At 34.4% G+C, this 22,480-nt stretch overlaps 3 protein-coding genes across 3 annotated transcripts; all 3 read left to right on the top strand.

Annotated features, from left to right (window-relative positions):
* The first annotated feature begins 5,030 nt into the window (after positions 1 to 5,030).
* LOC109585005 (uncharacterized) lies at positions 5,031 to 6,889 on the top strand. Its single transcript, XM_020000933.1, has 7 exons — positions 5,031 to 5,052; positions 5,100 to 5,429; positions 5,479 to 5,504; positions 5,557 to 5,617; positions 5,666 to 6,561; positions 6,607 to 6,643; positions 6,696 to 6,889. The coding sequence occupies exons 1-7, from the start codon at positions 5,031 to 5,033 to the stop codon at positions 6,887 to 6,889; spliced, it is 1,566 nt and encodes a 521-aa protein (XP_019856492.1).
* LOC100642069 (probable helicase with zinc finger domain) lies at positions 6,682 to 10,189 on the top strand. The gene is made up of 10 exons (XM_020000939.1): positions 6,682 to 6,863; positions 6,910 to 6,969; positions 7,008 to 7,298; positions 7,345 to 7,373; positions 7,425 to 7,711; positions 7,761 to 8,784; positions 8,837 to 9,238; positions 9,285 to 9,357; positions 9,407 to 9,919; positions 9,964 to 10,189. Exons 2-10 carry the CDS (start codon positions 6,915 to 6,917, stop codon positions 10,080 to 10,082), a joined length of 2,793 nt encoding a protein of 930 aa, XP_019856498.1. The 5' UTR covers positions 6,682 to 6,863; positions 6,910 to 6,914; the 3' UTR covers positions 10,083 to 10,189.
* A 121-nt stretch (positions 10,190 to 10,310) lies between these two features.
* Positions 10,311 to 21,991, top strand: LOC109585004 (uncharacterized; the record flags this gene model as incomplete). Its single annotated transcript, XM_020000932.1, has 13 exons — positions 10,311 to 10,379; positions 10,673 to 10,977; positions 12,105 to 12,262; positions 12,315 to 13,293; positions 13,769 to 14,170; positions 14,772 to 14,853; positions 14,901 to 15,221; positions 15,264 to 16,157; positions 16,214 to 16,382; positions 16,454 to 17,444; positions 17,732 to 18,160; positions 18,206 to 18,287; positions 18,343 to 21,991. Coding segments are annotated over exons 2-13 (8,450 nt in total), but the record flags the coding sequence as incomplete, so codon positions are not given.
* Positions 21,992 to 22,480: the final 489 nt, after the last annotated feature.

Genomic DNA, 22,480 nt, shown 5'->3' with positions numbered 1-22,480 from the left:
CGATAAGAATCGATATATCGCCCATCACTAGCCTACACCAGCTAAATAAAATTAAATTTTGTTCTGTTAACAAAATATAAATCTCGAAAACCTTTTGGTATTTTACTTTATAGTTTACCGGTAGCAAAACCTCTCTGAAAATAATTAGTTACAAAAACCTAGGAACCAGAAGCTTATTGTTTAATAGGAAGGAGATTTTGCAATCAGTCACTCAAAATTACTAAATTCAAAACCACAAATCAGTATCTATGGTTATGCTGTTATTTTTTATACCAGTATGTACAAAAATTGCCAAATTGAAAATAGACAAATGCTTTTTATAGCACAAAAAAGGTGTTATACTGCATAGAGCTGTTGCACAGATGTAATCAACGGGGTAGGCGGAGCTTCCTGTCGGCCATCTTGAGTAGCAAGAATGTACACGCAACGAATGGAGGAATGCAAACAAACTGCGATTTTTCATCAAAGAGATATCATACTTGGCTGTAGAATATTATAGAGACTTCTTTACTCAATATCTTCATCTCCTACCTTGCATTAGCCTGGAATGTCAACTGCAGAATTTATTTAAATTTTTTTCTCCATTCCCCCATTCATTCTTGGCCTTCTTGCCACCCAACATGGCGGACAATTTAGCTCAATTTTAGCCACACCCTCCCGTTGATTACTTCCGTGCAACAGCTCTATAGTCTAGCCTTTTAACTCAGTATTTTTTCAAATTTTAGCAATTTGCTGAAGTTTTTATAAATTATAAAAATTGAATTTAGCCAGGCTATAGTCTCGCGTAGCCAGACCACACCCTCCAGGCATGGAGGGTGTGGTCTGGCTACACGAGACTAGCCAGGCTACTGGTATTGTATGATCTTTCCTTCTCTAACTTGAGTTCTCTTCCTTTATTCCATTGCCTGTTTATAATTCTCATAATTTATTTCATATTATACATATTTCACATAGACATTAGACATAACATACTATCCTGATCATAATCATAATCACACTATACAAAATGATTTATAATTGGTGAGAGCAATATTTTGATAGATTTAGTGAAAATTAATTGGCATATTTTATATTGAACTACATTTGAGCATGCCCAAAGTGAAAGATTTATATTCATGATAACTGCCAATTGCCAATATTAATTCCTCTCCAATACATTGTCTTGTATTTGTAATTAAGATTGTGATTTTGATTGTGCCCACCCACTTGTTCTATGTACCATATAACGCTTTAATTTGGCGGAGTTTTATTTTGGCGATTGGCGGTTTGCAAGCAGAATCGCCAATATTGAAACTGCCAATCATTAATGTGCATGCTCAGTAATGCACGTGTACACAAAAATTGCCAAATTAAAAACCGCCAATTACAATTTTACAGCAAAATCACCAAAATAAAGCACCGCCAAAATAAAGTGTTATACGGTAAATGCTTTTATGCTTACATTAGGGTTTCCCACAGAGTTTTGACACAGTGCTTATGCAGACTCTTATCAGTGGATTTTAAGTTGCTACAAGATTTGACAAAATAATAAATACCAGGGCATTTTTTCAAAAATTTCTAGGAGAGAATTTTCAATTTTTATAATTTTTTTATTCATATGAGATATACATGTACAAGTTTATGTGCTGTGTGGAAATTTTAGATGATTCCAATAAAATTTGAATTTTTGAAATAAATTTTAAAATTATTCAAAAATCTTGCCAAGACCCTGTACTAGGTCTTTGGCCAAATTTTTTCCAAAATGACTAGAACTGCATGGAGAGAAATCTGAACATGTACATTTTTATTTTGTTTAGTAAGTTTGAACTGATTTCTGACCAAAGTTTTATTTTTTGAAAAATTTATAGTTACTCAAAAATTGGGCAAAAGTCCTTGTACTATAGAATTGGTCTTCAGATAATTTCACGAAAAATAACAACGAGAGAACTTTTCATTTTTATGCATGTGTGTAGCAAGTTTGAGCTCAAAATTTCATTTTTAAAGTTGCTATACTGTAGACTATGTAATACCATAAATCTGGCTTATTTTGTGTTAAGGTAATTGAGTTAACACATATGAAATAAGTGCATGTACATTTAACACATATACACTCATACATGTACATAGAAAGTACTTGCACTAGTGCTCATGTACATGTATATAAGTATTAAGTAGTAGTTAATACATGGGGCTGCATGTGCTATCTGATTTATTAGCACAAGCTTGAGGTCAAGTGCAGTATTTTTAGTAACGAGACCTGATTTACTTTATTATCTATGACTTGACTTGATGATCAATCAAGCGCTCCCTCTGCTTATAGCTATTGCTTCATCAGAGTGGAGCTAGTGTGATCGTGATTCATTTTTGATTCATGATCAAAATTTTTTTGGAACTTCTGACCTACCGGTATATGTTCACTATTGAACCTGAAAAGTCAAAGTTCAACTCCCTGCTCAGTTTGGAGCTGTATGACTCATACTGCTCCAAATTGATGTCAGAGTGGCGATAAATCATATGTTGCACCGGGCCTCTTTTCTCCCATGCATTTCTATGGAAGAAACAATGTGATATTGCTACTCTCCTCTTGCTCTTTATGCTCTATCTGTTTATCACCATTGATATTCCTTTGATCTCTAAGTCAGACATATACAATAATAATATTTATTTCATTTGAAGCCTCATAATTTGTCCTAGTTGATACATTGGGGATGGGTTATGGCCTGAGGTGGTATAACTGTTAGCCACTAAGTAGGGCTAGGCAAATTATGCTAGCATAATTTGGAGCATAATAGGGCAAGTTATTATGCTGGCATTATTGGAGCATTATGGGTCAAAATTTCTAGCCCTACATTGTATACCCCTGACCACATGATTTCAATTTAATATGGCAGGTGGTACAATGTACTAGTACAACAACCTGACTGCTTAGTACCCACCTATACAAGTGTGGTGAGTCCAATGACTTAGATTATTCTATTTTCCAGTGACTCAAAATCACTGGAAACATTTTCAGATTCTGGCATTATTACAATTTTAACAGATGCATGTACATGTAACTTGATAGTCGATATTTGAGCAAAGCTTAAAATATTAGCATAATAATGAGCATAATTGGATTCATTTCAAAGCATAATGACAGAATTTGGAGTAGTGCCCAAAAGCATAATAGGCAAAAATTGTACAAAGCCCTACCACTAAGTTTATACACACAATCTGTATAACAAGGCTGCAAAAGTTGTGGCAGCCATTTTTTGGAGGGGTGAATCCTACTTAGTAACGCTACCGCATTACTAATAGAGACATACTAAATTTAGAATGGCTAATACTTTTGCCTTTGAATATGTTATATTGGGATAAATAGGCAGCATAAATATGAAAATTGCCAACATCATTCTGTTCTTTAGAACCATTGAATATAACCCAATTTACAGTACTTTTCAGCTCATTAAGCATGTTATGTGGGAAACCCTGATCAAGAATTACTTGGAGAGAATTTTCGGTTTTTATAATTTTGTCTGATTTATGTACATGTTCTTGTGTTGCATAGAAAGTTGAGCTGATTCTGATAAAAATTATGAATTTTTGAAGTCACTCAATATTTGCAATGGACAAATTACAATTTTTGGCCAAATTTTATAAAGTGGCTAACAGAGAATTTGGAACTTTTTATAACTTTTTGATACATATACATGTTAGTTTTGCATAGAAAGTTTGAGCTGATGTAATCAAAATTGTATTTTGTTATGAAATTTTGAAGTTGCTTCAAAAGCCATGCATACATCTACACGTACAATTGCAGTGCTTGTTAGCTCATGGAGCATGCTATTTGAGAATTTGAGTATAATTTATGCATATACATGTACAAAGATCAGATGGTTCATTGGCTTCAGCGGAGCAACTTTTTGTAGCAACGCTTTGTAGCCTGGCAAACACTAAAATATAATTATGAAAGTGACATGTATCAGTCGTAATAAATTGTACTTGAATTTTTCACAATTATTTTAAGTGAGGTGGGCATAATTGTTATTTAATGATTCTGGTTATGCAATCGCCAATGTAATGCCTATTAATATCATGTACTTAATTTTGGTACATTATGTGTAGTTCTATGTGATGCAGTCATAAGTGCTGTATAGGCAAATGGTAATGTGCATTAAGTTTAACTTGTAGATTAGTAACTATATTGATTATATACAGGTACTTTTGTTGAGATGCATACCATAAAATGATGCTAGCCAGGGCTTTTAAGGCTAGACTTGATCACTTGTTGGACACTTTCTGACTTTAAGCAGGGCCGGCCCTGTTAAAGAAGCCAGTATTGTAATAAGAATCTTTTTAAAACTTGTGTCCTTCCATTGTACCTAAGTAAGCACTGTGTATAATTGGTACTGGTAATTGCATATTTTCTGAACAAACTTTTATTTTAAAATTTTGTGTAGCATGCAACCATAAGGATACTGTCAGCAAAACATGACAATGTTATTTGTTTTGTATCATTGCAAGCATGCTTGTTATTATTAGTAGACATGAAAGTACCAGTAATTTCAATGCTTATACTTATACAATACATGTACATGAGTAGAATAGCAGTTCCCATATATGGTGAAAGCATTTGTAAACATAATATATCACAAACAAGCATAATAGAACTAGAATTTATAGTGTCATCTTATCTGGGATAGAGCAGGTTATACCTAGTTACAGTACTGGTTTGATTGTTGCTTACTGATTATTCTTATTCTGTGATTGAGTAAAGCGTATGTTTATTACATTTAGCATTATAGTCTTTATGTGTCATCTATATCATCTTTGTCATATCACATATAGTCATATGTCATCTTTTTCAATATCTTATTTTAATTTAGTTGAAAACATGTTTATTGAAGGTTGGCATAGTCATTAAACTTTAAGTGTATTTATTGGCCTGATTTCAGGCCACGCAAGATATATTGGTTATGATTATCATAACCAACTTGTCGTGTGTGCCGCTTGGAATGTAAATATACCTTATAAGGAAAGTATAAGGGGTGGTTATAGTTATAGCTAGAGCAATGGAAAGGGAGGCAATGGAGAGTAAGGATATTATTGTTCAATAAGACTTAGCTATACTCTTCTTTTAGGTGTCCTTGATCTTTACAGGCAGGAACTAGATATGAGAGACCTTGCTGGGAGCCACCTTGAAGTGGAAATTTCTGATGTGCAGGATTTTATTAAGATTCTTGATGATAACTGGTTTGAGTTTGGGACACATATGAATGTGGACATGCATAAATTGAAAGAAATCAAGAGCAGCCCAGATATTATGACAGACAAAATTATTTTGCTCCTTGACCATTTAGTGAATCAAGGAGTTACTTATTTGGAATTCATTTACGGTCTTTATCAATCAAAGGCTGGTGTTTTAGTTGTGCGTAAGGTACTTGACATAGTGCAGAAAAGGAATAGAAAAGGTAATTGTGTTAAAAGTTACTTTCAAAATTTAATATTTAGTTGATGTAGGTCATGAGAAGAATGATCACGACAAAGTAATCATAAAAGTAATTTTGGTAGCATATTAAGTCTCATTTTAAAAATTAGAATGATGATCTGATTCATCAAACTGGGCATAAAGTTACATTTGCAGATGATGATGATCAAAGTAAAATAGCCGTAACTTGTCTACATGAAGTTATAAGTAACTATTTAGGTGATGTTCGATCACAAACAACTGAAACCAGTGGCACTGCCAGCGTTGAAACAATTACCTTTATTTGTGGTTGTGGGGAATGCACAATTGATCAATTCCTTACAGGCACAATAGGCTGTAAAAGTCCTGGAAAAAGCAATAGATTTCCTCTGCTTGATACCTCAAAGCTTGAACGATATGCACAGATGGAATTGATTGACCAGCTTAATACTGAAGCTGATAACATAGACCTGGAATTTAGTTCTTTAGTTACAGATATCTCGGATTCTTTCTTAACAAGAAATGTTAGCCTTGAAAGCATAAAAGTGTTTCTTTGTTCTTTGGAAAGTGTCAAAGCTCGTTCAACAATTGATGCTAAGTCAACAAGTTCAATTCCATTTGCTGAAAAAATAAAAGATGCTGAATCTATTTCTGACCTGTTTATCACCATGACCTCCGCTTGGTCATGGTTCAATATTCAGCTGTTTGATATTTTAATGAAAAAATTTGGAAATGCAGACGAAAAGTTGATGATCAAAGAATATGAGCTAAAATTAGCAAAGTTTTTAACCAGGCACACCTACGAAATGCCTTCTTCAATTCATAATCCTGACAAAATAAAAGGTTTTGCACAATTTTCCATTAAGCTATCTGATAAAATGAGAAAAGAAAAAGCTACTGAGATTCCAAAAATCCAAAGCAGATTTGCACGGCTTCTTGAAGTTAAATCTTATGCTGTGATTTTAACAACTATCAAGGAAGGATGTGTCGAGCTTTGTTTTCTAGTTCCAGAAGAAGTATCACAACTTTTTCCTCTCCCATTTGAAGCTATTAGTGAAATACGCAATATGGAATGGATGATCCTTAGTGTGAAATGTGGCAATCATGAAGAATTTATCAGAGAGGAGGAGGAGGAGGTAACTGTTATGATATTTGTAATAACAATTATCATTTTGTCATAGGTGGTTACCTCGAATATTGCTGAAGCACCAACAAATGGCAAGTTAACTTTAGATAAACATAATAACTAAGTGACATTGTGAATAAATAGAAACTGATGACAAACAGTCTGTGCTGAGTGGCTCATCAGGTGTCACTGGCTCAGTATCAACTGGAATAACTTCAAAAACTAGATCTACTGACTTGGGTTCCATTCCTTGTTCTGATCCTGGATATTGTAGTTCTGTTGATCCTAAATCTACTACTACAAATGAGAGACGTAAGTATTATGTTTTGAGTTGTTAAAAAAATTAATTAAAAAATAGAGAGAATGCCAGTAGTTATGGAAAATGAAGCATGGCTCCAGAAAATACAACGCCACAGAGGTATGTAATTTTTTTTGTATTATTCTAATTTTTTAAAGGAATTCATGAGGTGTGCCACTTGTGCATGCTATCAAATCCCACCAGTGAAGATTTATTGGATGACATGTGTTTCAATACTGATTTACATGATGGAGTCTATCCAATAGTCACTGTCACTTGGGATGAAGACTATCACATGATGCATCAAATTCGACCAATGCCTCAGCTTAGTCTTAATGGAGGATTTGCATTATGTAATGGAGAGTGGTGCAAGGGAGAAAAGTGCACTTTTGCTCACAGTGAACTTGAAAAAATGGCTTGGAATCACGAATTGAATCGGACAAAACGAAGTATGTCCATTGTTAATAATTTATGTTCTAAATTATGTACATGTAGCAGGCAACCTACCTCCAACAAGCCGACAAGTAATTATTTAGGCATATGCAGTCATATCAAAATAATTTTTTTATATTTAGATACGAGTATTGTTTGATGTCAGTAATCCTACTCCAGTTATACCACAACAGTCACCACAAACCCCTTTGATTTATGATCCTCGACAAGTCATCAGATTTTCTGTTAACAGGCGAGACAGTTATCATACCTACAATGCATGGAAGACAAAGTTTAAGGATAGGTTACACCGGACTACTTTAAAAGATGAAACTCTTGAAGCTGATCTCACTGCAGATAACTATCAAGATAAATTCTACAATCTCCTTTGCTTTGAAGAAATGGAACACATCAATTTGCTCACAAAAAGGTAGACATACAGGTTCATTATGATATAAATTTTATAATTTTATTTGCAGATGTGATGGTCGTTATGAATTCATTTTTGAAGGGCGTATTTTGTTACCAAAATTTTCGTATGAAAATCTTCATAATGTGGGCTACTTAAATGGCATTTCAAGTGATCGAATTGGTTATGCAACACAGTCTAGTGAATGCTTAGTTTTTGTTGATCGTCAAAATGAGAGAGATATTTGCCGGGCAAATATATTGAGCTTCAATTACAGCACGACAAGCAAGAAATTATACATTTCTTTTTCTGACAATGACATAAAGGAGTTAAAGAAAATGCTCGATAGTAGTAAAAGTGGAGTTTTTAATGTAGAATTTGAAGTCAAACATGGTTTTTTCAATTCATTGCATAAAGCAGTTGTGAATCTTTCTGATCACGTCATTCAAAAGCTTTTGCCTAGAAAAGAAGCATTTCAACCGATTGATATGTCTCATTTAAGAGGTGAATGCAAGCACAAATGGTTAGAAGTCAATGAAGAATGCCAATTAGTTGCACTTGATTCCATTGTATCAGCATCTTCAAATGTTCCAATTCTTGTGTCTGGCCCTTTTGGTTGTGGTAAAACCAGAGTATTAGCACGATCGGCTTTTGAGTTTATTGATAAAGGGCTAACATCAAATAAAACAACTCGTATTTTGATATGTGCCCATCACCCAGCCTCAACACAAATTTATATTACGAAGTATTTGCATCAGGTTTGGAGTAATGATGAGTTGTGGAGAAAATATGTCAAAATAGTTAGAGTAACAAGAGGCTTATTTGACAAGCATTCACCATTTAATGAACATTTTCGTAATCTTTCGACTTTTCGCAAAGAAGTTCAGCAGGGAATGTATTTGAATGAAAGGCTTTTAGTAGTAGTTACGACATACATGACATCACTTCAGTTGCTTAATGCCTTCAAAAATACAAAATTTTTTACACATGTATTGCTTGATGAAGCAGCTCAAGTCAGAGAACCAGAAGCTGTTGCTCCACTTTGTTTAGCAACCAATGATGCTAAAATTGTCATAGCTGGTGATCGGAAGCAGGTAAGAACTACAATCATCAGTGCATAGATTCATATTCAACTTACATTAATAGGTTGGACCAGCTCTTGAAGTTTTGGGAAATCAAGCTCATGAGAATGGATTAGCTGTCTCACTCCTTGAGCGGTTAGAGCAGCACTATAGTAAGAATGGTGATTCTGCAAGTTCTTATCTTAATAAACTCACTGACAACTATCGTTCCAACAAGTCAATAGTTCTCTTTTTGTCAAGTATTTTTTATGATGAGCCAATTACCACAAAGCTTCCAATAAAGCTTCATCACAAAACATCTTTTCCATTTGTTTTCTATTGCAGTGATGTCGACAGCATAATTAGAGCTCCTCAGGAGGCCACGTTTGAAACTGAAGCTATTGCAGTTTTGGGCCAAGTTAATTATTACAAGAAAAATGATTGGGATTTTTCTGAGTTGAGTATTATTGCACCCACAAGAAGCCAGGTATTTTATGCTGTAAATTACATGTTAAGTTACCATTACTGCATAGGTTAATGTTATTCGAGAAAAACTCAAAGGACCATTTGCAAAAATCAAAGTTTTGCCAACATATTTGATACAAGGTACGTGTGGCTTTTTGGTTCTTAAACTATATAATTATATTATGTTTAGGACATGAGTGCAAAGCAGTTTTTTTGAGTACAAGTGAGCCTCTTGAAAGTAATGGGAAAAGCAAAGATCCTTTAAAAAGTCTTTGCAATCCTTTTGTTTTTAACACTGCAATCAGCCGAGCACAATCACTTGTAGTAGCAGTTGGTAATCCATATATGCTTTTGAAAATAGAGGCTGGCACTGGAAACTCTCGTCGGCATTGCTGGAGAGAATATTTAAAACAGTGCTTTGAAAAGAATACTATTTATTTTCAAAAGTCTTGCCTAAAGCAAAGAGGCAAAGTTTTAGATGATCTTAGAATGACTTTTATTACAGCTATGAAACAGTCTAAAAATGCCAATGGTCAAAGAACTCATTCATCCATGTTTTCATCTTCTAAAAGGACAATGGTTGCATCTCCAGTTCAAGCCACCCAATCTTTGGTTTCATGTTTAAAACGACAACCGTCACTACAGAGACAAAACAGTCCTTCCACAATGTCATATGCAAGTGCCGTCAAATGTGGTCTCAAAGGTATAATTTTATTCATAGTACAATTTTATATAATTTTAATACAGAAACACCTCCTAAGAGAAATGAAAAGTTTAGAAAGTATGAAGATGAAGAAATGATCAATGTGAGTGATGAAGAAAGTGATTCTCATCAGTTTGATGAAGACTTACTATCAAGGATGTAAACAATACTGTAACATCAATAATAAATCTATTTTTATGCAATTTCAATTTGTTAATAATTTGTAGCATTCATTGTTGAATAAGCAGAATGCTATCTAGCTAATAAAAATGTTTATTTTGAGATCTACACTGTTATCTATGAAGTTATCTATGCGATGCTAATAGATCTACTTCTGGAGCCACGCCCTAACAATGACTCGACAGATTTAGGCTAATCAAAGGAGTAGATCTCCGAAATCCAAGGCTGAATCATGGTCTTGCTCTATCTATAGCTCTTGGTTGACATTCTTTTTTATTTTGTAAGTTATGTTTTTAAAAGTACATAAAACCAAAAGGCATGATCTAGCTTCAATAATTATGGAGATGCTCTCTTTCTTTCCCTCGGGGCAGCCTGCTTAATTCTTATCCATTTTTTATGAATCATAATAATATTCATAATTATTGTGATAATAATCTAGCACTCGCCGGTATAGCCATAGAGATATAGCCTCTATAGATTAGTCTATATAGATCTACTGTCAGTTACTGTAAAAGGGTCTATGGTTACTGTGACCTGTTTTAATTTAACATTATTTTACTTTTATTGTTACAGTTTAACAAGGAATGGCTGTGTACCAAAGGATTCAAGATACATATGAACCTGCTCTCGTCTGTATCAGTTGTTTTTATCCGCTTGACACTGCTCTTTACATTATTGGTTGCAGGAGACCAGATATTCATCAACCGCCGTATTGTTGCTGGGCTATTATACAAGGAGGAGTTCTAATATTATTACTGGAAAGTGTTCATTACAGTAGTCCAATTCACTATTTTCCTGAAAGGCATGATCTTATGCATGGTCATAGTGCAATTGATTTCCAATTTATGTTAAATAAAGAAAGGACCTTACACCTTCCTGTAAGTCAAGATAATGGTATGGTAAACTTAATTGTAATTAAATATACCATAATGTGCAAAAATGGGCAGGTGTTTAGGCCTCGTTTACACAATGACGCTAGCCTAATCTGTATTGTTTTTGCTATTACTGTTTTCAGGTGTTACACTAATGCAGCAGCTACGTTTTCATCAGATTTTATCATTTTAAAAATAGAATTATCCGTTTTGGTATTTGTTTTTCTTTTGTTCGGATTTCATATGCGTTTTCTTGTGTTTTAGTGTAAACAAGACCCTTATCTGACTAAAAATATATCCATTTTACTTTAAAATGTAGTCATGTAAACCAGGCCTCAGTTTTGTGACAATAGAGGGAGCCATAAATATTTCAACAATACGTGCCAGGATTGACTCATTAATTAAATTTTTAAAATTAATTGAAAATTCAGTAAACATGACTTAGATTCCATAGTTTGCTCCACCAGCTCTAAATATTGGAAGAGATTAATATTGGCAATGTGTAAGCAATAGAATTTTTCATTTTCCTTTATTCTGAGCATGCTCAATGAGTGAAAATGACACATATGGCTCGTAAATTGCCATTATAAAATTTGCCAATTGCAAAAGTTTCAACTAATTGCCAAATATAACTCTCACCAATATTTCTGGTTGTGGTAGTATTAGTAGCATTTGTAACCACAATTCCCAGTGCACTTTTAGCATACAAGCAGCCAAACCAAACAACCATCTCTTGTCCTTAATATTTGCTACACAATCACCACATTATAACAAGCATTTGAACGTTAATTGTTTGTGGCATGAATACAGTGTACTACATGTATGCTATTATCAGCACTTTTTATTATGTATTGGCTATGCGGCTATGTTCTGTTGTACCTATATAATGTGCATAAATCTATAATTTCACCAAACCACAAAGGGGGTTTTGGGGGGAGATTTTTAGGGCATAGTTCAATAATTGTTGCTGTCAAGTGAAACCATAACGCTATTAATAATTTATGTCATGACTCATAACTACTTGAGTCATAAAATATGCATTGTAAATGATTATGTTTTCAGTATAATAAACTCTAGCCCGTATATAGTTTAGTGAGTTAGAATGGAAGCTAAGCAGATTCATCTATTTCTAGAAAGAACCAGATACCAAAAGTTTACATAGTTCATACAGGGAATTTCAACCTTCATATGATGACATGAAGCTACCAATCACAACAGACCACTATAAATCAAAGTTCACTGCCTTGCTCTATTATGAAGAGCAGGAACGCATTGGACTATTAAAGAAGAAGTGAGTTTAAGCATAATCATTGTATTGAGTAGTATTGTGTCTTATTTTTTAGGTGTAATGGTTGTTTTGTCTTACAAAAATGTAAACCACCTTTCTTAAAAGGTGATGAAAGGGGCTATTCTCCTAATTTCTATTGTCTACAAGGAATGTCATCAGCACAGATCATGTATGCAACTCAAGCCAGTGATCACCGTGTTACTATTAGCATTGGTCAGCACAACTATGTAGCAACTATTCTGAGTTGTAATTATTCACTTATTGATGATAAGCTATACATTTGTTCCAATTGCAGCATTGTAGTTCATTCCTTTTTAAGAGTGAATGTATCATTTGAAGTTGATCACCATTACTTTCATAGTCTCATGGATGGAGTTAAGAGGATTAGCTCAAAAGTATTACGTCGTCTTATACCCACACCAGAAGATTTTAAAAGCCCTCCTAGAAGTATTAGCATTGACATTAGGAGACAACCATATGGTGGGATTGATCTTGATCTTGAGCAGATTCCAGCATTAGAAGCAATACTCAGTAACCAGTGTTCAGCTCCTGTACTTGTATCTGGTGCTTTTGGTTGTGGTAAGACTCGTCTTCTTGCTGTGGCTACAGAATGTTTCTTCAGAGAGCATCGTGAGGCTGGTCACCATTCACCTTGTCGTATTTTAATTTGTTGTCATCATCAACATTCTGCTGATTTTTTTATGGAAAATTATTTTAACAAAATGCTTTCACACAGCAAATACCCATGGCCTGTAAAAGTTTTACGTGCTACAAGCTCACGGCATCACGTTGATTATTCTAATTGTGTTCAAGCAATTGATTTTGATATATCACTATACAGACGTGAAACCGCCTTTCTATTGGTCACAACATTTGGAGGAGCACTAACGATATCCAGGAAAAAGGTTGAGCCTGATTTCTTTACTCATATTCTAATTGATGAGGGAGCTCAGACTCGTGAACCTGAAGCTCTTAGTCCATTTCTAATGGCAAATAAGAATACTCGTATTGTTATTGCTGGAGATCATCAACAGGTATGTTGTATTGATTGAAATATGCACGTACATATGTACTGTTATTGTAATTTTTGTTGTGATTTGATTAATTTGGTTGATTAGCAGTTGAGGATAACAATAATTTGCAGCAGAATTTTGACAGCATGTCCTATAATACATGCAAAAATGTGATGCTTTGCCTGGTTACAATCAAAATTAACAAAGGAAGAGAGTGTTATTATCACTAAATCACTATATTTACATATTTACCTGCATGCAGAATATTTTTAATATCTGAATGGTATGCATTCTAACCTAATACATGTATTTTGTATTTTTCACTAAACTAGTCATTTCATTCATTTGTGAATTTCTAAGCTTTATTGGCATAATTATTATTGTGCTATTTAACATTTTTTGAATGACTTGATGCAATTTGCCAAGGCTTGACTGCTAAAAACATTTTAACAGGAATTTTTTTGATAGCACATACTTGCCTATTATGTCATTGTAGGTTGGACCTCAACTTCTTGTTCTTGGTAAAGCTCCTCAGCAGTTTGGTTTATGTGTGTCACTGTTGCAACGATTACTAGAGAAGTATAAATCTATTGGAGACATTAGCAAGAGGAACACTCCATCATGGAATATTAATTATCGCTCACAAGCTGACCTTTTGGAGTTACCTTCTAAGTTATTTTATAACTCAGAGCTGAGAGCTTGTGGCAGAGTACCATACCACCTCAAGGCTCCTTATCCTTATGTTTTTATATGTTCCAGTTTTACTAATGATATTCCAGTTGATGCTCAGTGTGCTGTAGAGGCTGATAGACTCCTTCAAGCAGTGCAGCTACACAGTGACAAGTTCAAAAGCTGGGAACTAAAAGATACTTGCATTATGACTCCAAGTTTGAAACAGGTATACTTAAGTATGATTTGTTGATTTGATTACCTTAAGGAGACAATTATTAGCGTGTACTATTTTTAGCGATTTTCATGGTACTGACATTTGGCTGGTACTTAATTTAGCGTTTTTTTATCATTTGGTATTAATAACTACTAAAGAATGTAAAACATTTGGGGCGAGCCTAAGCAAGCTATAGATCATGTGCTGTGATCTTTATGTATGAGCAAGCAAAGCGATTGCACAAGTCTAAATACAGTACATCTTGTTGCATTAATCTTGCTTAAATTGCTTCAAGCTTCATCACTGACTCTGCTCCAAAAATGTAAAGCTGAACAAGGAAGATTGTCATCTGCTTTGTCTAAGTCTTTGGACAGCAGTTCAGTCTTATTTTACTGACTGTTTGCTGCAAATAAGCTCAGAGTTGCTGACAGCTGCCATTTTATTCATTGTGACCACGCCCACTTTTAATGAAGTTATTAAAGTTAGCAAACTTAAGTTAGCGATTTTTAAATTAAATACCCACAAACAATTGTCTCCTTAAGGTATACTTTTAAATGCAATGTAATTACTGTAACAAAAATAATGCTATGTATGTGTACTTTGTAATTGATAGGCAAACCTTATTAAAAGACTGATAAAAACAAAATTCAGGAGTTTGATTGGTGTCAATGTCATCACCAGTTATCAAATGCAAGGTAATTAATACAGTTTGTGTTTCATTAAACATTTCTCTCCTTAATAGGACAGGAGTATCGTATGCTTTTCATGAGTACTGTTGAAAGTTTAGAGCCCAATGGTCGACCATTTGATCCATTAAAGAGTTTTTGTAATCCAGCACTATTTAATACAGCAATCACACGCTCTAAAAGTCTTGTAGTAGCTGTAGGTAATCCTCTTGTACTGCTATTGTCTGAAGCTACTATGGATAATCTTAAATGGTGCTGGAGAGAGTTCATTTCAAGATGCCTTCAGAATGAAACATTCAAAAGTACTCCTGACTGTGTCCAGTTTGAACAAGTAAAAGTACAGTTCTTTGACATGCTGAAGTGTGATAATCCAGCTGGTAAGAATTTTTGTTTTATTTTCTGATGTTATTTTTGTGTAGACATGATAAAAATTTTCCAGAAGAACATTTATTCCCAGAATTGTTGCACAAAGTCTGCACATGTGTCCCCTTCCCTGATATCTACTCCACAAATAATGCACTCAACTCGAACATCCAGGCAACAGTCGTCATCTACTCCATCTTTTGTACCACAGTCATGTCATCTATCACAGGTTGCGAAGCAGCCATCTCCTCAAGCCAGTCAAGAGTCATCTTTTCAAAATGAAGCAGTGCAATCATGGACACAAGTACTACCTTCTCCTCAAGCAAGTAAAAAGCAACTTACTTTTTCACCACAAGAAGCAAAAATGCAGCAATCTTCTTCTAAACAACAGCTTCTACAGCATCCAGTTAAGCAGCAGCAGTACCCAGTAGTTGAACAAGAGACACATTCTAAAATAGAACATCAACAAGTTTATACAGCCAAGCAGGAGAAATCATCTAAACGAAAAAGGTCGTCACGAAGAAAGAAAAAAGGACATGTAACTGATTCTCTACTTCTATCAAAACAAGCTGGTACAAAAAATCTGTCTTCTCAAAAATCATTATCTACAGTTGAGCAGCAAAAAGGAAGTAATACAGCTGTACAGTCTAAGGTAGGGCCACTAGTCCTTCAGCAGTTACCAACTGCCTCACCTCAACAGCAAAAACAATCTCCATGGAAACCACTTGAACCTGTTGTTCCCATTTCATTAGAATCTACAACAACAGCTTCAAAATCATCACAAGTTGTCAGAAGTAGTCATAATCATCTCTCTTCACAATATTCAGAACCTTTACAAAATCCTAGAAATATTACAATGAGTTTCTTTATTAGTCCTGAATTAGAGGCAAGTTTATATACAGTCCCCATGAAGAATCAAATGTATCATTCTAAGACTCCCATTACTGACGGTAAAGATAATGTTCATTTTTTTATAATTATTATATATTTTGTTTTCGTGTTTTAGTGCATACAATTGAGAAGTCTATTTTAATGCACTCCTTCAAAAAGCATACCCACCACCCTATTAATAAAGATCTACTAGCTGCTACTTTAACTCGTAGCAACTATAAGGAGAAGTTTCACCAGTTATTGTGTCGGGAAGAAGATGAACATGAGAGGATTCTTAGAGACAAGTAGGCATTTCATTAAACTAGAATACATACATGTGTAATATTTAATTTTTAATTTTATAATTAAATTTTAGATGCAATGGTTTTTATGATCTAAAGTTGTCAAGTATTAAATTGTGTATGAAGAGGCACATTGAGAAGTATCAAGAAAAGTATGAATTATTTTATACTATATGGAACGCACAACTTGATGCTGATACAATAGCTTATGCTATGCAGGCAAGTGAAGGTATAGTTGTTCTCCATTTGTCTACTGGAGATATGCAAGCAGATATTCTTGAGACAAAAAACAGAAATAACCTTTATTTTCTACTGGGGCTTGCAACAAATCCTGGAGTTAAACAAGAATCAAATGTCAGCGTGACCTTCATTTTAAAATACTCTTATTTTGATCGTCTTCATCGAGCATTAGATAGTTTGCCTCTAGCTGTACTTAATCGTTTAATGCCTAGTAACCCTTGTCATTTTAGTAATGTGGTGTTGAATGATGAAGACATTCCTCCTCCAGTGAAGTGTGTTCATGAGATAGGTGTAGTCAAATTAGAATATTCGCAGAGGGAGGCTCTTAAGTCAATAATGAGTTGTGAAGCTAACAAAGCACCTGTTTTAATTGTAGGTTCATTTGGAACTGGTAAAACTCAATTGCTTGCTCGTGCTGCATATCAAATATTACGACAAGACCGAAAGAACAGGATTCTTATTTGTGCTCATCATCAGCACTCTGCAGACACCTTTATGGCTAATTACTTTTCAAAGATGATTGATTCTGGTTGGTACTGTGGTAAAGTTGTTCGTCTGATGGCAAATAGAGATTATTGTGCTCCTTCAAATTGTGTGAAGTATTATGCTACCATTAAGGATCGGCATTTCAAAAAGCTGAATGAAATTAGCATAATTGTCACGACATTTTCTACATCACTTCATATGCTTGGAGTTGTCCCTAAAGGTTTTTTCACCCACATTTTGTTAGATGAAGGTGCTCAAACTCGAGAACCAGAATCTATTGCTCCTCTTTGTTTAGCTGATGATAATACACAAATTGTAATTGCAGGAGATCACAAACAAGTAAGTGATCTCACCAACTATATCTACTGTGTAGAGCTTATGTTTTTTGAATAATAAATCTTACTAATTTTGCGGATGGGTATAATTTGCAAAATTAAACTCCATTGAAAATTTTCCTGCCACACATTGTTCAATCAATAATTGAGGTCATTTCATGTAATTTTTATCCGCAAATGCCTAGCAGGAAATTTTGAAAAAATTTTGTATGCACGAGCCATAAGTGCTAGTATATGTTATCTATTAAGTTATCAATGAACTTATTCATGGGCTCCTGACTTATTGAATAGGTTGGTCCCTCTTTGTTAGTGCTTGGTGAACTAGCTATTAAAAATGGTCTGAGTCTGTCGTTGCTGGAAAGACTGCATACTCTTTATAATGATGATAGGCTAATTGATGCTTCATCAGTGCATTCTGCTACTCTTCTCACTAATTTTAGATGTCATCATGCTCTACTGTCTCTTCCATCTTACTTATTTTATGATTCTACATTAATTACCGCTGCTGAAGCTGTGACTCATCTTCATCCTGAAGCTAAATACCCTCTTCATTTTATATGCTCTGATCTTAGTGAAGCAAAAGAAATATCTACTAATGATAATGAGATTGAAGCCACAATATTGCTACAAGAAATAAGTAATTATGTTGAGAGCTGGCCAGATCAATGGGGTGAAATGGATCTCTCTAAAGTTTGTGTTATGACAGTAACAGCTCACCAAGTATGTCAAAATTTTATATCTGGTTGATTTAATTGTAAACTTTAGAAAATTAAAGTTATTCAAGTATTGTCTCATCATTATTCACATCTTGAAGATATTGATGTTCGAACTGTTTTTGACATTCAAGGTAATGCTGATTTCATAAAAATCTCCTGAAAATTAATTATTTTCTCTACATGTAGGTTGTGAGTATGAGGCAATTTTTCTTAGTACAGCAGAGCCTACTACAAGAGAAGGCAAATCTAAAAATCCAACCAAGACGCCTTGCAGTCAATATGTATTCAATACTGCATTAACACGTGCTAAATCACTTGTAGTATGTGCTGGTAACCCGTTTCTGTTGATGACAATAGAAGAAAGCATGGGTAATGAATGCTCTTGTTGGAAAGAGTACATTAGAAGGTGTATACTTTCTAAAACCTTTGTAGTACCTACTAAACTTCAAGATGGAGCATGTCAAAGTGTAGTTCATGATCAAATAAAAATGTTGCAAGAGATGGTATTTAAGTTGTCGCCTGTTTTAATGACAAATTTTACAACAGATAGCATATTGAAATCGTTTCAAGAAACATTGAAATCTATACGACATTACAAAAGAAGTGAACTACTGAAACTTTCCTATTCAAATTGTGATATTTTGGACTTTGATGATAGTGTAGTGAGTCAAGGTAAGAAAGAAGGTGAACAAGAAGGTATTTATGATTGTGAATTACAAATGAAAAGCTATCGTTCAGCTATTGCAGTTCCACGTGATCAATCGAAGGAGGCCATAGTTATTAATGGATTGAATAATAGAAGAGGAGCTTTCAATAATGATATAGTACGAGTGGAAGTTACTGTGTTCAATTCTCATTCTGCATCTGGAAATAAAAAAGCAGTAGTTCTAAGGTCAGGTAGGGTAGTAGAAGTTATTAAAGCGCAACATCCAACTAGGTATGTATGCCGTTCTGATCAATATGGCTTTGTTAAATTTTACCCTCTTGATAAAACTGCTCCAATAATACTTAATCTTCCAAAACTATCTTACAAGCTTCTTCGATATCGTCCAAAGGATGACCAGGCCCCTATGATTCATGATTACATTACAGTGTTTAGGGAGGACTCATTATATGATGCTAATGATGAAATCCCTCGTATTAAGGAGCTCATACCATTTGAACTGTCACAGAATTTCTTGTTTGTTGTTGAGGTCCTTCAATGGAAGAAAAAGTACCGAACAGCATTAGGAGCTGTCATTGAAGCTGTTCCACGTACATCAAACATTTTTTTTATTAATCGCTTGCTTAACCTTGTCTATAACATCCAAGAAGAAGATGATGAAGTACATTCACCACTTCAATCTCCAAATGAAACTAATGAGCTTCATCATTATGATCGAGCATTTACCATTGATCCTCCTTTATCTAAAGATTTGGATGACGCAGTCAGTTTGACACCTCTTCCTGAAGATGGTAATTATGAGCTGGCAGTTCTTATAGCTAATGTTGCCAAACATATAAATGAAAACCATCCTTTAGACAAGAAAGCTAAACAGAGGGGGACATCTGTATATGGTGCTAAACAGAGAGGTGCTCAACGAGTGCGTCACATGTTTCCATCCAGTATCACATCTCAATTGAGCCTTGACTATTTGAAAAAACGGCATGTTTTATGTGTACCTGCTACAGTAGTCATAGAAGAAGGAGTGGTAACTAGTGTAGTGTCTGGCGATCCAAAGGAAGCAATGGTCACTTCTCAAGTACGATTCACTTATGAGTCTGCTAAAAAGGTAATGCATAATGAAACGGTTGATGATGAGACAAGAAGGCAAGTTAAAGCATTTGATGATGCCAGTGGACCAAGCTTACTAATGGCTAATACTCTTAATCTACTGTATGAGATAGCTATGTACTTACGCATTAAGAGGTTAGATGATCCTGGCTACTGTTATGACCGACCTGAGGAAGGTGAAGAGGGTAACTGGCAGACTCATCTTCTTATAGAAGAATTAATGATATTTTGTAATGCAGCAATAGCTGAGTATCTTCACGATAGGCTTCCACAGCAAAGTGCCTTATTTTTAGCACAGCTACCTATTTTGAAAGAAGATGAGCTTGAATTTGTTAATCAGAATGAAAAATGCTTACAACATTCTCTGTCTCTTAAATGTTACTTAAATGAATTCAATAATAAAACAGCTCCCTTGATTCTACCTAATACAACACTTCAGGCACTTGTTGACGTATGCTCTAGAAGAGATCACATCCAATTGGTTTCAATTCTTAACAATAATAAGCTTTACCCACAGCTAGCCATGGCTGAGGCTATGTCACGAACAATCAAAAGGAAATCTAGTTACATTGTAGTTGAAAACAACAATGAGCATATTTGTGCTTATCATTCTCATAATGGCCTTGCACTATCAGCATATACTCATTTTACATCACCAATCAGGAGATATGCTGATTTGGTTGTGCAAAGATTAGTAATATCACTCATTGAGGGAAGGCCTATAGCAGAAAATTCTGATGAGAATAACAATGAACTCGTTAAATTGTGCTCTCAACTTAATGTCAAGAGTAAAGCTGCAAAAGATTATGAAAAGGCTGATAATAAAGCATGTATAACTAGAAGCTGTGAAGTCTCACTGGAAAGAGCAGAGGCTTTTGTGATCCAATCTTGTAAAAATATCAATGACTCATTTGAATTATCCTTCTCTTCAAGTCATTATGAGTGTATTCATGGTCAAGACACATCATTTAGTATGTCAGATCTTAATTTTCATCACAAAATTGAAGATGGAACTACTAAATTTGTTGTATGGAAAATAGTGTCAATATCATTGAGTCAAACATTCAGCCTCTTCTCTCATCCTGATGTAATTGATATGCCTCCTGCTACTCTCAAAGCTCCTTATTGCTCCATTGCTGCTAAAATGTATCAATATACACAAGGGCGGGAAGGAGAATCACAGATTCGTCGGTCTAGTGCTGATTTGACAGTCTGTGATAAAGCTATTTCTCTTAGTCCAGAACGCTGGCTAGTAACACACAAGTATCTTAAATGTCAAAACGAAGAAAATTTTGAAAAAATAAGAGGCTTAATTCTCCATGAGCAACAATTAGAAGTCAGTAAAGATAAATGGCAGTCAAAAAGAAGCAAAGAAAGTATTGCAATAACATATGAAGTTAAACGACCTTTTACTGCAGCTAATGATGTAGTTACAGTTTGGCTGGGAAAGTCTCTTACTGAATATCTCCCAACACCAGCTATTCAGTTAATGGAGATAGCACCAACAGTTCGTGTGTGCCTTCAACATAATAATAATCCTCTCTGCTTCTCTGGTATCCACCTACAGAAAGCATCACGTGATACAGCTTATCACTCAATAAAGCAGTATGTAGAGCTTTGGAGTAAAGTGTTAATTGCTGAGTCTGCTAATCAAAGTGTCAAGACAAAAAATCTCATATTCATCAGACATGCTCCTTTAAAATGGAATGAATTCATTCGAGTTAATGATTATATTCATGATCCTTATTATGTGCCAAAGGATGAAGTTTCTCTTATCATACCTCCTAAGAATCAAGACTCATTGGACTTCATAAGTATCAAATCTGGTGACTTCCTTTGTGTTCGATATGAGATTAGTGATAGTCTCAATGCTGTCTATCACTTTGTTGTGGCAGAAGGAAAAAATGAAAAAATAGATAAAAAGGATAATGTAGACATCGTAATAAAGATGCGTGCTGAAGGTGATTATTCATGTAGAATCAGAGAGAATATGTATCAAGAATTGAAAAAAGGAAACCAAACTTGTGACATACAAATAATACCAATACCAGTTTCTTTTCGGTAAGCAATGAAATAATGTAGTGTTTTAATAGAGTAGGCATGCAACCCTACTAAGAGTTTATTACTGTAATTGGAATATGTAATGCTTCTGCCATTCCTATTATTGACCAATCAGATTGTTTGGCTTCAAGTTTAAAAGTAACTTATTACCAAGTTTCTCAGGAAGTTAATAAGTGAAGTGCTGGGAAGTTAATAAGTAAATTGGGTAATTTTCATAGGGAATGGAAAAATTTAGGCATTAAGAATTTTTGTATGCTGCTTATTTATTCCAATATATTAGTAGAGGAAAAGGAAGTACCATAATAGCCCCAAATTTTTATAAATGTCAAAATTTTTTATTTTTTGTTAAAAATTTATGTTACTATTCTGTATACAACCCATGCAAAGCAAACATTTTGGCTTATTTTGTCAATAAAGTCTGTTGAAAAAAATGCTCTGGCAAATTTAATGAAATTTTTGACCAAAAAAATATGGTATAATATTTAAAAT

The sequence above is a fragment of the Amphimedon queenslandica genome, unplaced genomic scaffold (assembly GCF_000090795.2).
Source record: "Amphimedon queenslandica unplaced genomic scaffold, v1.1 AMPQUscaffold_13136, whole genome shotgun sequence".
NCBI lineage: Eukaryota > Metazoa > Porifera > Demospongiae > Haplosclerida > Niphatidae > Amphimedon > Amphimedon queenslandica.
The sequence above is the reverse complement of the archived record's forward strand: the minus strand, read 5'-3'. Positions and strand labels throughout refer to the sequence as shown.